We start from the raw sequence: 18182 nt of genomic DNA on the forward strand, positions 1-18182 counted from the left end.
AAAATTTATCACGAATTGTATAAAAAACTATTCCTTCAAAGCCACTCTGTTAATATGAACCTATTTGGTCTCTACTATTTTGGGATATTTTTAATCCTTATTTGCTTCACTAATGCTGTAAGTTTGAATATTGTAACCATGTGCCTATATTTTTAGATGAAATCTGCAAAATTAAGTTAAGCACATTAAGTTAAATACGGTTGGTTTAAGGATTTTTATTTTATTTTTTAAAAGCTTTGGTTATTGAGAACTTACTATATGTAAGCCAGCTAATTTTCATTACGTAAAGTTGGTAAATTAGGTACGTTATTGTTTGTAGGAATCATGCTGGAAACTCTCTTGTCTTCGGATTCAGGAAAGACTCGCACAATTCAGAGAGCTCTTCAATAAATCAGTTGAAAATTTTAAGCACCGCGCTGCTTTCGAGTATTTACAATCTAACACCTAGTGCCAATAGAAATAGGTTCAGAAAATGAAATATATAAATATACTTATATTCACACTTATAAATCATATAGACCGTATAGGTATACGTATACGTTAAGTATCTATTCGAATCTTGACATGGTGAATTTTAACGCAACGATTCCCTCTTTTTCCGTACAAATACATAGAAACGGGAACAAGTTAGTTTTGGCAGCTAGTACCAAGAATATGAAATACATAAATATACTTATATTCACACTTATAAATCATATAGATCGTATAAGTATACGTATACGTTAAGTATCTATTCGAATCTTGACATGGTGAATTTTAACGCAACGATTTCCTCTTTTTCCGTACAAATACATAGAAACGGGAACAAGTTAGTTTTGGCAGCTAGTACCAATCCGCCTTCAATTAGGTAACAATAAGAAGAATTTATCAATACCTTAAAAAATCGGTCAAGTGTGACTCGCAGTCAAAATGTTCCGTACCATCGTACAATAATAACACTTTTAATTTTTTTATTTTTTTTTATTTTTTTTTTTATTTGAAGTTATAGTAGCACAATACCTATACATTATGTGTAAATTTCAACTCTCTACCTATTATGGTTCACGACATAAGTATGTACAGCCCACTGACAGACGGAGGGGTGGAAAGACAGCGGGGGTTAAGGTCCCGTTGGCAATCTTCGGATACCTACGGAACCCTGAAAAGTACTATTACCTACCAACCTGTAATGATATATTTATGTCACTGACTGACATGTAACGCACAGTCTAAATCGGTGGATCTAGAACCTTAGAAACTTGAGCATATAGGTTTTCTTTGTATCTGTAGGCACAACCCAGATGCGCAGGAACAAAATAATTTCAAGAATTCAAACGGCACCCTTATCTACGCGCAAGAAGTCGCGGGAACCAGCTAATTCTAATGTACATGGCTCCTAAAGATTTCGTAATTTTCCGACTGATAAAGCCGCCTAGTTTCATCTTCGCCGTCATTGCCACTAACATCCTCTTTCATTTAGCGAACAATTTCTACAAGTTGTGAAATACCTTCTTTATTTTATTGTTTTTCAGTGTTCGGTATGCAAGCCGCATAATAAGCGCGAAGATTTAGAGGGAAAATATTTTAAATATCCTATAGGTAGAAAATTTATAATCCGTATGATAAACAGCACATCTCCTTACTAGAATATAAATACTTACCTACCTAGATTTTATAAAATAATATTAAACTCAAAAATAATCGATGGTTGTAGTAAATTTCTTGATTTTACAAAAGGCTTTATATCGTCTGACAGGCGCACTGCAAGGATTTTCAAAATAAAATGATGGGTTATGATAAGAGGAATTTGAAATTAACAAGGTTCAATGGAACTCTGGCTCCACAAGTTCAAGCTGTATTTGAACAATTAAAGGACAGTCCTTTAATGAAGGACAAAGAGCTGCAAAAGTCACTTTTGAATCGATTGAAACAAATTTTTCATACTACGCCTAAACAATTTTTAAAACGGATTTGCAATCGTTGTAGAATTAAAAAAAATTGATAATAAATAATTGTAACAGTTTTATTTCGATTCCAAATTAGCAAAATAAACAATATCCTCTGAACTACCCCGAATCTACAAAACACTAAGTTTACCCGATGATTGGCGTGCATTGCAACTTGCAATGGTATTTAGTATGAACGTACGACGCGACGTACCGAGTACTTGGATGGTGGTACTATCTCAGAAACCTTCCCGTAAGTTTCGATAACAACTGTTAATTAAAGGTATTCATCGCAATCGGATGAAAGCAATAAGGATAAACAGGCAAAGCTAAGTTCTTTTTATACTATTAAATATAGAGCTACTTATAGTTTTATGACAAAACTTTTTAGGGTTCCGTAGCCAAATGACAAAAATTGGAACCTTTATGGATTCGTCATGTCTGTCTGTCTGTGCATCCGTATGTCACAGCCACTTTTTTCCGAAACTATAACAACTATATACTGTTGAAACTGGGAAAGTAGATGTATTCTTAAGATTTTCATACAAAAATAGAAAAAATAAAACAATAAGTTTTGGGGGTTTCCCATACTTAGAAATGAAACTAAATTTTTTTTTTCATCAAACCTAACGCAGTGGGTGTACGTGCGGTAAATGCTTATTCCCTCTGCACACGCTTGTGGAAGAAGTGGGTGGATACCTATGGTGAATACACGGATTGGCACTCGACGAACATAATATAGAAGAAGGCGGAACGAAGAAGATTTAACTAAATCCTAGAAACAACATTTTTCCTCATTTTTTCCTATTAAAAAAAGAACTTATGTCATCAATACGTCAATATTGAAAACTTGTCCCATGGACGTATTATAACTTGTCCACTTTAGAAAAAAAAATAAGTAAAAAATTTTAAAGAATTAAATAAAAATATCTTAGTACAATGTATTCGAATGAATTCCGGCCTTATTACATCCTGATCCGAAAAGAAGAAGAAAAAGGTGATAAGTTTGCAAGAATTAATATGGAAGTAAAGCATCGCGCGACTCCAGAACCTGTTAATCCTTTCATAAAGAAAACTGTGTTCACTCAGACGTATCCAACGAAACTAATACCAGCTGCGCCACGGCGGGCTTGCTGCTACTATTGTACGTAACCACAAACTTTTGAAAGCTTCGCCGCTACTACAATTATGCATATTATTTTAGAAAACTCATTTCAGAAGAAGAAAAGACCTCTTGTTAATTTTCTCGGCACAGTGTGGGCAAGAACTTTTGAAAATGTTTTGGGATCATCAATAAAATTAATTTCCTGTCATAAAATGTCTTCAAATTTTTATATCTTCATATTACAGGCCTACCAATATTTAATGGAGTATTTAACTATTGAAGTTACAGATTTAGAACAACTCAAAATTGAAGAAAATAATTTCAATTATTCTCAACGTAATAAAGTTTTGTCAAAAAAAAACTAAAAACGGCTGTGACATCCTATCAAACTTCAGTATTATGGCTATGCTGTTATAAAACTAAGGCCTCAATCACAACCACTGAAGGTTTTACCGGTAGTTATTTTTAATTGCCTCTAAGCATAGTATGGAAGTTATCTACCCAGATTATTCTTTATTGTACTCAGAGATATAAATAAAGTCTTTGATTGTACTCATTGATAAATTCTGCTGTTGGTATGTGTTTCTGATTGTACATATAAAATAAACGATACTGAACGGACGGACTATGTTTTAGTAAATCGTCATTTTATATTCCTCAAAAACATCGCATCCTTGTAATTTTATTTTTCTTATTTTGAATAGGTGATCATTTAATAGGTTTATCATCAAATGGATTAGACGGAATAGTAAGAAATCAGAAGGAATATTAGATTTCCTGTTACCTGGAACTCCAAAACTAACTCAAATTCTGTTCTGACAAAACCGTTATTTTTTCAAAATATCTATAAAATTGTTAACCTGCAGAATATCTGAAAAACTGGGCAAGTACCTAACCATTAAAAACAATGAAAAATTAAGGGAGAAAAGTAATTACTTACTTAAATCTCTCGCTTTGCAACGTTATCTGAATACCTACTACATACATACTTTTGATTCTCACAGTAATGGCATAGGTACCTAATCGTTTATTGCAAATCTGATTTGCACGTGTACAGGTAAGTAAACTGATAAATGCGCTAAGACGTATTCTAATTTATAGTGTCTATGGTACGAAATAGCTCGACGAATCAAGTTGTGTACACAAATGACTATATTATACATATCATCTACTTACCGTTGCATTATCTCTTTTATCTAAACTGACAGTGCTTTACTTCATTACCATATTTTATAGATGTTCGTTTTAAATTAATTGTTAAACAATTTCATGGAGTGTGAGGATTTGCAAAACTGTAAACTCCTGACTAGGAAGCCGAAGAAAAGGGTGAGTTAACCGGGAGTTAACACATTTAATCTAGTTAATGATCAACTGTTTATATTCAAAGAACATAATACTTACTCATTTCAATTAAAAAACCATTGTACAATAACCTATTGGGTTTACCTACTATTATGTATTCTGTGATAAAACATTAAGAAGCATCTTAGAATGAAAACTCTTTTTAGGATTTTTTATTTATTTATTATACAACCCACGCAATTAAGTAAATGATAATATAATAAATTAAAATGAACACATAATAAGAGGGGGACTACCATAATTTACTTCTGTTAGGTTTTATAGATAACTGCGTATTTAGTTACTGTATTTGCGGGGTTGCATAATGAGTTGCATATTGCATAAATGTGTATAATTTTTAGAACTTCATAAATTAAATTAAACTCTTTAGTTTAAAGTTGTCAAATTACACAATATTTAGTTACAATTTGTGCAAATTATCCATCTAGATCTACCGAGAACACTTTAGTAGCTAGATAGGTATAAGTACCTGCCTTTCTGCTTGAGATTTTATTATGAAGGTAAGCATGTACCTAGGTAGAATCTACGAACCCCAAACTGTTTACCTACTTTTTGGCTTTGCGATTGTAAAAGCAGAAACCTAGTTATTTTTATTTTTTAGTTCAGATTTTATTATAGCTTCGCGATATTTATGGCTTTACTAGCTGATACCCGCGACTTCGTTTGAGAGGATATAGGTTTTTTAAATTTCCGTGGGAACTCTTTGATTTTCCGGGATAAAAAGTAACCTGTGTGTTGTTAATCCAGGGTATAATCTATTTACATTCTAAATTTCAGCCCAATCCGTCCAGTACTTTTTACTGAAAGAATAACAAACTAAGACACACACATACATACATACATACAAACTTTCGCCTTTATAATATTTGTGTGATAAAAGTAAGGTACCTACTTATGACATACATACCTGCCGGGTAGGTACCTACATCTAAAAGTGCGAAGAAACCATTGTATAGGTATTTAGCTATAACCTTGATAAATAGGTATTCTAAGAAACAATTGCAGTGGATCATAATATTTAATTACGTAAGACAGTTGCGGTTCTGAATGCGGATATCCCCTCATATGTTGATGATGCGCATGAGTGCGGCTTAAACACCTCTTTCGATGTTTTATTTAAAAAGTAACTTTCATCTGAAATGCATCGTATTACCCAAGATGTGGTATACAGATGTGAGATGCTGCATGAATTTCATTAAAAGGATCTGTAATCTGTATCTTACGTTGATTGTTCGTGATAAAATAACCCACTTTAACTCGAACCAAGAAAGAACTATAAAATTGAGAGTTGAGACACACGATAATAATTAAGGTAACCTGACAATTCTTAGTTGTGGTGGTGGTCGCTATTTGTGCGCTCGTCTCGACGCAAGCGCAACGCATTAACGTCTATATTATGTTTCGCGCCTTTTTGAAAAGTCCATTAAAATAATATTAGTGCATGAATACTTGAATTTTAATACAGAACACAATGGCTGCTAAAGAATCGGGGGTCAGTATCATTATATTAAATTGCATACCAGAAATGTCTTACAAGTGTTGCGATTATTTTCCTTTCTAATATTTGCGTCTCGTTGTTTTCTTTTGCCTTTTTCACATGTTTTTTTTAGTAAATAATTTAGGACTCGTTAAATTATTTCAGCTTCAAGGTAGGGCTATGATAATAATTTTACTCTCAGCGTACCTATGTGTATTTTGTTTCTTAAAAATCACTTCTATAGGCTAATCTTTTGTTGAGCACGTGTCTCAAGACCTACTTAGTAAATTAAGATGCATTTTTGGCCTCGAATCACGCTTTGCGTTTAACGTTAAAGTAATCTCATTTAATTTATTTGTCTTTGATCATTTAAGAATTAAGTAACTAAATATTTCATGAAAATGCTGAATAAAAAGTTGACTGCGTGCTGCGTGTCAAGCTCGGGCGAAGGCATTTCTGTGTCCTTGTACGAATTTTGAAGTCATTACTATGTAGTTATGTAGGTATGATATCGAAAAACGATGTAATCCGTCATTGTATAGAATTCCTAGGAAATGTATGTTATGAGGCCTTAAATCAGCACTAATTGTACCTAAGTGTAAATAAAATTTTACTATACCTAATTTTTTCTAGGACTTCTATAGTATTATTGTCGAACAGCATGTTAAAGTCGGGATGAAGAATCTCCAGGCAAAAGTGCTCCAGTAATAAAAATAGTAATTCGTATGCCTACTAGTGCGAAAGTTTTTGTCTGTCTGTCTGTCATCTAGTAATACATAAGATTAAGTCATATGTAAACGTTTATATTATATCGCTGGTCGGATGTGGCCCAAAACGTTTCATCACCCCACTCGTCTTCCTTCTTCATTTTCTAAAATGCGAAGCCAAAAGTTGCAAAGAAGGTCCTAAATAAAGTGAAGAGATGGGACTTAGTGGAACGAAGGTGTGAAGTGACATGTGTAGTAAAATTACTAAGGTCGAATAAGTGAAGCTGAATGAATGGACGACAAAGCGAGTCTTCTGGCATAACTTATTTAAAAACTTGATCTTTAACAGGGCTCTCTCCGTCACTCGTTTCATACAATCGTAGTTCCAATTTCATTTGAATATTAAGCAACCAAAGTCCATGAAATTTTGCAGACATATTCTAGAAACTAATATCTGTGTCTGTGGTGTTTTAGATTTTTCTAAAAATATGTAGTTTTAAAATTACAGGGGCTCAAAGATTTGTATGAAAAATTTTAAGACCGCGTAACTTTGAAACCGAATATTTGAACAGATATCTGGAAAACCACAGACATAAATATTAGTTTCTAGAATATGTCTGCAAAATTTCATGGACTTTGGTTGCTTAATATTCAAATGAAATCGGAACTACGATTGTATGAAACGAGTGACGGAGAGAGCCCTCTTAATCAATTACATCATCATTATCATTATCATGATCATTCTCGTTATTATACGTACAATCATCGTGATTCAGAGTATAACTGCGTTTTATTTTTCGCGCGTATAGTGTTAATTTTATACATTTCCTAGAACCATTTAGGAACTGCATAGCTCCTAAATGGTTCTAGGAAATTGTATGCGCAATGCCTAGGAAATACGTACATTTCATTCAACATTTAATACAAACATAATTAATAACCTTTGATAAATTACTTAAAATATATAACGATACATTTTTGATAAATTACTTAGAATTTACTAGGAATTGTATACGATTCTTAGATATACTATATTTTCGGTAACTTTATAGGTAGGTACACTTAGCACATAACATAAAAAGTTACTTGTCTTGATTGTAAACAGGTTATCCAAAAAATGTTTTTTTCATGCAGAAAGATGTTTGTAAAAACATAAGGTTCTTGTCAATGTTATACTACACTATATTGTTACTCAAAAGACATGATGGCGTATAAAATACGTTCTCACTGATGGGTAATGATAGTAGATGGCTAACTAACAATATGACCCAAATACAATAGTTTTAAGTATTCACAGCAGACAGCAGTAAGTAGATGTGTTGTGTAGCTATGTAACGTACCTACATTGTTTAAATTTCATTACCCCCCGACCCAAAAAGAGGGGTGTTATAAGTTTGACGTGTGTATCTGTGTATCTGTCTGTGGCACCGTAGCTCCTAAACGAATGGACCGATTTTAATATAGTTTTTTTTTGTTTGAAACTAGGCTTGATAGAGAGTGTTCTTAGCTATAATCGAAGAAAATCGGTTCAGCCGTTTGAAAGTTATCAGCTCTTTTCTAGTTTTCTTATAGAGATTTTTGTTTCGGGGGTTTTTAAATTTTAAGTTATTGATTTATTCATTTATTATCGTCCCGTTTGCATGATACAAAATTGTGGGCGTTATTTTACATAAAAAAGCGTGGACAAGGTTATACCTAATAGCATACCTAGTTGATGTAACTTAACGTAATAGGTACCTACCTACGCTCCAAACGTAACGGCTGAGGTTAACAGTGGTCTCTCCGAGGACTAACAACTTAGGTACTAATACAGATCTTCTTTTAAAAATACTTATGTCGAACTTTGATAGCCTCACATCCTCATGTGTACCTATCTATGTACCTATCTAAAATTATATTTTTTCTCTTTTGCCTTTAGACGAGAGGAGCTATTGATATGAATATAAATCTGTGCATCTACTCCTTTTCTCGTTCTGCTTATAAATTGAATGAATGATGATTGAAAATCACAAGATGGCTTGACGACAAAGCTTTATGCCGGACATGTTACCATATTAACTTATCATTACATCTGATATCTTTGTCACAGCTATCAGATGTTACCTGCCACCAGCAAAAAATCCAGATAATATAAGCCAATAGATAAAAAAATATTAGGTGAAAGGCTACAAATAAGTACATACTTGTAAAAGGTGATTCGATTTCATCGATAATGCCAATGATGATGCAGTATTAGTACATTAGCATACTTTAGTCAAAAATGATATCTTAAAGGATCGCTACCCCATTTATAGAGCCATAACTCATGGTAGGTTTCCAAAAAAAAAAACAAATTTTTTATTTTTATGTGAGACCTTTATCACTTACCCCTAGTTTACACTAACTAAAAGTTAAAAAACAAAAAATTGTCGAAAATATTTAATACACGCCAAATCTCAAACTTGCATTGTCTTTGTTTCAGACATGGTTTAATTTCGCTTTTGTAAAAATAGTACTCACTAAGAATATTTAACAAGTTTCGTACTTATAAAACACAACTTGTGTTTGCTAAGTGTAAACAAAAAATAGCAATAATGCATATTAATAATACATAGTTATAAATATAACAATAATGTAGAATGTATGTTTAGCCTTGAGTGTAAATGCGGTGATGTGCTACGTCATGATCTACCACTGATTCGGAAAGGATTGTACTCAGAAAAACCGGCAAGAAACTCAACAGTTGCTCTTTCCAAACGTGATAAAGTATCAATAAGAGGGACACATGAGAGTTCGAAGAACTTGGGGTCCCAACGAATAACGAAGTCGCGCCAGAAAGCATAGTGTTGACAAACTCCCCACGAGGACTAGGTAGACAGACGACATCGAGCGATTCGCAAGAAGTCTCTGCATCCTGGCTGACAAGATCGCTGTAAAAATCCTTACGAGAGAATTATGTCCAGCTGTGGACGTCGTGACGACCACTATACAGCTTCACAGCGTCTACGATTCAAGTAGGACTTAAAATTAGGCCGCAGTATTTAGCCTGTGCTCAGCATCTGCACGGCTGCAATGTACCTTACATTCAACTACCTACGTCGTATAGACTAAATTATGTATACTTACCTTCAAAATAATAATCTTACGGGCAGCCGCAAACGACTTTCAACCGTAACGGTATTTTACGCAGAATCAAGTTCTTTTTACGAGTTTTTGTGGTAGAACAAGTAATCTTCAAACAATATCCTGTTATTTTCCTTAAATAAATCCAGGCATCCACGAGTAGGTACCTACTTACTTAGTTGCTAAAATATCTAGTAGTTACCTAGTAATAAATGTAGGTAATATCGAATTAAGTATTCATTTATTCAAAAAGACCCGAGCTTTTCGTGAAATGTATATTCTTATAGGTAAACATATCTGCAGTAGGTAAATAGGGCCCTACTACTACGGTAGGTTAATAGCAGTTGAGCAAAATATATTAGAATGACGAACAACGAATAAATATTTATTCGTTATTCACGAATATTGCGAATAAATTTTTATTTTAATAATTATATATATAACAATCTATTCAAATAATTCCCACTCTGGTTAATACATAGTATGGACAAGAAGGAAAAGGGTAGGTACTCTTAAAAACTACTACCATTTTGCAAAAAAATCTACGAGTGGGTGTAAGCGAAATTCGCATTTACCCGTATACCCCCTGCGTAAGGGTAGAAATTAAATGTAAAAAAATATGTCGATACATCGTATCGATAAAGTATAATCCCCAATAAGTTTGGCGATTTAGACAGAAGTAGGACAGAACCGATAAAACGACAAACACACAAACACATTGAAATGCATAACCGTCTGTATTCGGGTAATAAATCAAAACAGCTCAATAGTAATATAATGGCAGATATATAATATTACTAGCTGTGCCCGCGAATTTGTCCGCGTGGAGTAGTGACTTTCGGCAGCATTTTTAATTTTTAGGCTAATTATTTTGCAAATAAATCACATACATACATTAAAATAAGCTATTTAAAGTACAAAGTATAGTAGTGCAAAACGCTTATTCTTCTTAGTATATTTTTATTTTCTGGGCCGTTAGTTTCTTCCGACGTCATCACTCAAAAACTTTTATCCCCTATTTTTACCCCCTTTAAGGTTAAATGTTTACAAACTTTGAATGTCGTATTTATTTCCATCTAATCAAAAGCCTAAAAAATAGGTTTCAAGCTCCTAGCTTTGAAAATGAGTGATTTCCATACAAAATTTCATCCCCTATTTCAACCGCTTACAGCCCTTTTTTGCATTAAAAAGTAGCTTATGCAATTTCTCAGGCTCTATCAGTTCAGTACTTTAGGCGTGATTGCGTAACACACAGATAGACAGAGTTTACTTTCGCATTTATAATAGGTACCTACTAGTAAGGATATCTATGGTAGCTACTCGTAGATTCGATATTTTTACACACAAGTTTTATTAGTAAAGATGTTAAGATAATATTTATTTAGACAACATTTTAAGACTACTTATCGTTATACCTATTGCTTGCAGATTTCGTGATAAGGAGGGCTAATCTAAATCTACTCTTATATCAATACAATATGCGTTTCGTAACAAACGTCTTGTAACTTTATCACTTATTTTTTTGATAACAACAATCGAGTGGCTTATCATATGTCAAGTATTACGTACTTACCTAGAAAGGGATTAAGGTCTAATATTATTAGATTATTATTAGTTTCAGTTCTTCTACCCACGACTTGCAAAAATGTATGAATTTTGTTATGTATTAAGGTGATGCGACGGGTCTGCCCACGAAATTCAAATTTGATTTGGTTTTTCGCAATTTGTAAACTAATACGACAACGTAGGCTTATGGCATTTTAACTGCGCTAATTGCAGTATCATCCTCCAGATGGCAGCAGTGTGGCAGCAGTCAACAAACTGCCGCTCGTCCGTACCTGAGCAGTATTTATTTGACGTTTAGTTTTGGCAATTTGTGGCAAAAAAAAATTCGCTCGTTCCTATAGTTCAACTGAATAGTTCAGGCGTTAAACTAGTTAAACTTTTTCTCCCAGTAGGTAGTACTTAGTTGAACTCAGGTATTTGTAAAATTTTGGTTATAATTATATATACTCCGTATGCCTCAACTCTTACTTAAACTTAATGGGCACAAGGCTTAAGAGGACACGTTTTATTCCGGAAACACAAAGATAAGAAAATATTTTGATTATGCCGTTTTGGCATGCCCGGCGGACTGTTATCAAAATTAGCATCTAAGGTCATGATATCTAGTATAGGTCGAACCATCTTACGCTCATTATAGAGTGCAATCTTAATTTAGTCGACCTAAAAACATACATCGATGACAACCTAACTAATGTAACTTAAAATTTAAAAAACTCCCAACACAAAAACCTTTATAAGAAAACTAGAAAAGAGCTGATAACTTTCAAACGGTTGAAAGGATTTTCTTCTATTATAGCTAAGAACACTCTCGATCAAGCCACCTTTCAAACAAAAAAAAAAACAAAATTAAAATCGGTCCATTCGTTTAGGAGCTACGATGCCACAGACTGATACACAGATACACACGTCAAACTTATAACACCCCTCTTTTTGGGTCGGAGGTTAATATTATTATGTTACCTAGAACCACACAACCTACTTACATGCTTAATACACCTAATTCGTTAAGTTATTTTAATCAGAACCCATCATATATTAGTGGAATTTAAGTTAGGTACATGGATACCAATGTTGAAAACAATGAATCTATTAAATACCTAATGATTGTTATCTAAGTATAGGACATTATATCATAAATAACAGATATAATTAGTAATTAAGTATATTTCTGTACTTCGTTATGGAAATTAAGTATATACCTATATCACCTATACCTAGTATAAATAAATATGTTGGCCAAGGTTTACAAATAGGTATTTATAGGTTATTTGTACTTGCCTACTTATTTGCAAAACATAATCTCAGGTAAATTCTTCTTTACTTTGGTCCCCTTTGTGATCAGCGCGTAGACTCCCTCCGTGTTTTCCCAAATGAGTCTATTTTGAGCTTCTTTTGTCCATTAAATCACTATCTATTGATGAAAACCGCATTAAAATCCGTCACGTAGTTTAAATGATAAAAGCTTACAGATGAACAGACGGCGGCATGTAGAGATGCTGATGCCAAGCATTTGCTCTCATTTAGCCCAAAGTCTGACCCTTGCCACCAAAGCACAGGATAGGTAGGTACCTACAATATACGCAATATTATATTTCATAGCGCCTTGGATACCACCCCCTGTGATTGAATATTTATAATGCATTTTTTGTTGTAAATATAATGGAATAAATATATAGGTAATTAATACAAGTACATACAGGCTAGGTAGTATTTTATTAATTAGTAAATTATATTAATATTCCTAAGTTAATTTTGAATTTTATCTATGCATGAAAATAGCCAATCCTTACTACTTAGCATGATATCTTGTTCTGCATAGTAAATAAAATGCAATCGCCGATCATCACCTTCACTGAGACTCATTTCGTCCAACAGTTCGCCTTGACATACCTATTCGTACTCGGTCGAGAGTCGAGACAATGAAAAACTGCTTGGTTAAATAGCTGGACCTACCTAACTAACGTAATCAGAACGTTTTTCCTCTGAGCAGAGATAGCCGTGCATACGCAATGGAAGGTATTTTAAGCTTACTTGTCCCGTCAGTGAAACACTAATATGAGAATCCTAAATAATAATTAGGCAGGTACCATGTGTAGGTACCTACTAGATTTGCAAATAATGAATTCTTTTTTTTTCTCTCGTCTGGCTTTACACTGATTAGCCAATGTCAAGTTTGCAGTTATTTACAATTTAGGGAAACTATATGTATTTTATGGACTTCGTCTGTGCTGGCGCCCGCCGATAAACACGCGACACCCCTTTATAGCGCTTTCCAGTCAGTTCCACCAGCAATAAACACCAGCAGAACACAAAAACCGGCCACTTCTAACAAAAAAACACTTCAAAAAGTCATAACACGCGCGCCAGCAAACGCCACCACAGACGAAGTCCGAATTCTTTAATACCGGGCCAGATTGTCAAAAGTAGCTTTTTCATGAAACACGAACTTAAAACATCGCAGAGTGTAAACTTCAATTGCCGCTATAGCAAAAAAATACAAAAAAAAAACCAAGATGGACGAATTTAAAAAGAGCAGCCCTGCAATTTAAAAAAAATTAAAAAGTACGTTGTAATGGTACGATGGTACGAAACCTTGCATGAATCCTTGCACTCCAAGTACGGAACACTTTGTGTGTGAGTCAGACTAGCACTTGAGCGGTTTTATGAAGATTCGATATGTACCTATAATATCATTTTGGCAAAATTGCAAATCAGAAACTTTTCCTTAAACAGTTGAACTCACTCTACGACACTTTGAAAACAATAATCGATGGAGACCATAAAAATCTTTTTTGAGGAATAAGTTGACATTTACAAAAATTGCTAAACGATATTTGGTACAATCAGATATTATGTAAGCAAATTGTCTATCTGGGTCAAACGTAGAATAAATAAATAAAAATAACTCTGTTGACATCAGTGTAGAAATCTGTAATCATATCTATTACAGTACTATATTAGGTGTTTGGGCATTATTATATAGGTATTTGGAACCAGAAGGAGTGAGGGAGAGTCGTTCAATTTAAAACTGCCAATCAAACTGTTGGAAGAGGAAAAGTCATAGTCATTTATACATCCACTCTTAGTTATTATGCAGAACTTTTCTTTTCGACCTTCACTTTTAATGCGAAGCCTATGGCTCGACTCCTATCTCGAAAAAATATTTATAAAAATTGAGAAGTTAGAAAAATATTGTATGTAAGTGTGGATTTACTACCTACCTACCTATTGTAATTTATAAAACATGCTGTCAAGGTGTTTAGATGAGTCTTCACAATAAAGTTTTGGTATGCATAAGTTATTAGGAATGTGAAGTATTGTTCATTGTAACTGGAAATTTATTTCTTTTTGTGAATTATTTTATGTTATTACAAGATTATGACCGCGACTTCGTGTGTAGATTTAAGTTTTTTAAAAATTCCGTGGGAACTCTTTGATTTTCTAAGATTAAAAAATAGCATATAGCCAGTCTCCAGAAGCAAGCTATCCTCTATAACTATGTAGTCAAAATCGGTTAAATGGACATAAAACGGTAACAGACAAACAAGCACACTTTCGCATTCATAAGTTACTTAGTTCAGATGAGGAGTCACATTTATCTTGCCGACACCGTTTCCATTGTAGGTACTTTGTAGGCATAGTTAATTATTATCTTTATCATTGTTTTATTAACCCCCGACCCAAAAAGAGGGGTGTTATAAGTTTGCCGTGTGTATCTATGTATCTGTGTATCTGTCTGTGGCATCGTAACTCCTAAACTAATGAACCGATTTTAATTTAGTTTTTTTGTTTGAAAGGTGGCTTGATCGAGAGTGTTCTTAGCTATAATCCAAGAAAATCGGTTCAGCCGTTTGAAAGTTATCAGCTCTTTTCTAGTTCGTACTGTAACCTTCACTTGTCGGGGGTGTTATAAATTTTTAATTTACACTTGTATACTAAGTATAAATACGTGGCAGGTTGAGATGGCAATCGGGGCATGGGGCGGGAGGACGCCCCGCATACCCGCACGTCACTCGCGCTCACCCGCAGGGGGTTACCGCAGGGGCTGTGCGGGTGTGCGGGGAGTCCCCACCCCGGTTGCCATTTGTTGCGCACTATACTTACGAGTATGTGTAGGTACTTATTCTTGAAGATATAAAGTGCGGTAGGCACCATTTTCCAAGTACGTATATGTCTATATTTGCTTGTTTGATAAGCATTTCTACTTTTAAATAGGTACCTGACAGAGGTTTCGATAGAGTAGATCACACTAATATTATAAGGCGAAAGTTTGTATGTGTGTGTGTGTGTGTGTGTGTGTGTGTGTGTGTGTGTGTGTGTGTGTGTGTGTGTGTGTGTGTGTGTGTGTGTGTGTGTGTGTGTGTGTGTATGTTTGTTACTCCTTCACGCTAAAACTACTGGACGGATCGGGCTGAAATTTAGAATGGAGATACATTATACTCTGCATTAGCACATAGGCTACTTTTTATCCCGGAAAATTAAAGAGTTCCCACGGGACTTTTAAAAAACTACATCCACGCGAATGAAGTCGCGGGCATCGGCTAGTACAAAATATAATGTTTTGTTTAGACTTATATGTTATTAAGCATAGGTAGGTAGGTATACTGCACGTAGAATGTATCAATGTTGTCGACATTACACCGCTTAACTCTTATTGGACACGACATATTAATAAAGGCCTTTGCACAGTGCACAGAGTGCAAATACTGCGAGCAGTTTCTGACGGACAATTAACTATCAACCGTATCCAATTCGCCTAGAGTTGCAATAACAGCTGCCAGGTTCCGCGAGAACAAGAGAAGTTGTTAAACACCAAAGCCGGCGGCTCGTCGGCTTTACGTCGGTTGTTGCAAAGCCATTGGGTCAAAGTTAATCTAATCCCTACAGCCTCAGAATAAACAGAACCTAGGCGCTTCTAAAATCAATGCCTACAGCGATTTATATGTTCGACTAGCTGTGCCCGCGACTTCGTTCGTGTGGAATAGTGACTATTCGGGCAGGCGCGTGGCGTGTAGTACGTACTCTGTTCGTTAAAAATGTTCGCCGTGATTCTTTAAATTGACATAACTTTTTATTTATGAACCGATTGACATGAAATAAACACTAAATGTTAAGTGAAGCTTACTACAATATATTAGTGAAAACCGTATCTAAATCTAATAAGCCGTTTCTGATATTAGCGTGCACAAACACACAGACAAACAGACAAACAGACAAAAAAAAATTAATTACAATTTCGGGTTCGGCATCGATATAATAACAACCCCTGCTACTTTTTTTATATATTTCCATTGTACAGACACCACTTTTCTACAATTTTATTATATGTATAGAAGACTAGAAGGCGAGTCTTTAGGATGACGCCTTTGCATCCCTGCGAATAAGTTTTATATTAATAATCTTGCACCGAGTATTTAACTTTGCTTCGATGAAAAAATTGTATTTGACTTTCAAAGATAAAGATAGAACCCTAATGAAATAGATGAATTGCGCTTTGGCCTTCTTTTTTTTCTTTTTTATTAGCTCTGGGCGTCTCAACCGTGAAGGTTTAAAGCGGCATTATAAAGCTAAGAATCCAGATTAAAGCAGCTCCCAGTGCCGCGGTTCTTAATTTAAAACGAGATTGGCCTGAATACGGCTCGATAATTGACGAGCTTGATTATAATTGAAGATTGTGACCAAATGATTGTGCATTGCGTGCAGTCAAACTTGTTGAAACACAAAATTTTAGAAATATTTTTACACATCTACAACATAATCCATATTAGTATTAGAAATACTAAGTGTGTCTGTCTGTTTGTCTGTCTATCTGCTAGCATTTCACGACCAATAAAATGTGGTACAGGGATAGCTTGTATCTTGGGGATGTACCTACATAGGCTACTGTTTGCCCCGGGAAATCACAGTTTCCACGGGATTTTTGAAAATCCCGTGTAAAAATTAGCTTGCAGCGCGGACATGATCACTTTTGCCCCGGAAAAACATAGATTTTACGGGACAAACGTGATAGTTCAAAAACGTTAACGTTAACGTTTTAGTTAAAACTGTCTGCTGTTGCCACTATACTAAGTGTCTGGCAGTATGGTATGACGTGATTTCTAATTATTTGTAAGAAAATATACAAAAATTACATTGTATACTTTGATGTAAGGGTTTTTACATATTTTTTACCTGTTAACTCTCAAAGCCAACAAGATCCAAACTTCATAGTCGCTAATTGTTCTTCCCTGTGTCGGGTTAGAGAAACTTTCAGCTTTTATAAATTAACAAAGGTTTGGCTTTTGCGAGCTCTTATTCCATAGTCATAATGCAAGTATGATACTTCATGTCTCTACAGTATGTTATGCTATTTATTTATCTACTTTTATTTTCTTTTCAGAAACTACCTTACCCAAAGTCAGTGGGATTTATCGTTACAAATGAGTTCTGCGAGAGATTTTCATACTACGGAATACGAAGTAAGTAAAATTTTACTATGAACACGACGCTTTCATATTTTTTTAACTTTACAAAGGAAATATTAATTTTTATCTAAAAATATTAATTTTTATTTGTTTATTTCATCTTTATTTTATTTACGTGAAATAAATATCTACTACTTAAATCCTATAAAATTCAAATATAGTAGGGTACTCGTGCTAATGGAATTATTAACACATACATAAATATGTAGGTACATACTCCGAGGAGTTATTTAAAAATTGGTTGGTAACAAACCCTTATTATAAAAAAGACCGATTGATGCATGTGCAAAGTATATATATTCTGCAAGAGGTAGGTATATTGAAGTTCACCTACATCTATACCTAATATATTATTTTTTAGATATATTACTTTTTAGATTTCATTAGTAAGCTATAATGCAATTTAAATGTTTCAATAAAAATTAAAGCTATCCTTATCTATAATTAATTACTCTACAAAACATGCCCGTAAGT

General features: G+C 34.1%; 1 protein-coding gene and 1 long non-coding RNA gene across 3 annotated transcripts in view; both read left to right on the forward strand.

Moving 5' to 3' along the window:
- The first annotated feature begins 3020 nt into the window (after positions 1-3020).
- On the forward strand, positions 3021-3651 carry LOC123880680. The gene is made up of 2 exons (XR_006799314.1): positions 3021-3069; positions 3276-3651. It is a non-coding gene; the product is annotated as an uncharacterized LOC123880680 (long non-coding RNA).
- A 484-nt stretch (positions 3652-4135) lies between these two features.
- LOC123880646 (peptide transporter family 1) overlaps positions 4136-18182 on the forward strand; it is a 29757-nt gene continuing 15710 nt past the window's right edge. Inside the window, exons 1-2 of one of the 2 annotated variants that reach the window (XM_045928875.1) lie at positions 4136-4356; positions 17624-17702. In XM_045928875.1, the coding sequence (XP_045784831.1) occupies positions 4300-4356; positions 17624-17702 (136 nt within the window). In that variant the 5' untranslated portion in view covers positions 4136-4299. Of the gene's footprint in view, positions 4357-5706; positions 5885-17623; positions 17703-18182 lie in introns of those variants that run through there. The other variant, XM_045928876.1, reaches the window with a different exon arrangement.

This window comes from Maniola jurtina, chromosome Z (genome assembly GCF_905333055.1).
Source record: "Maniola jurtina chromosome Z, ilManJurt1.1, whole genome shotgun sequence".
Classification (NCBI taxonomy): Eukaryota; Metazoa; Arthropoda; class Insecta; order Lepidoptera; family Nymphalidae; genus Maniola; species Maniola jurtina.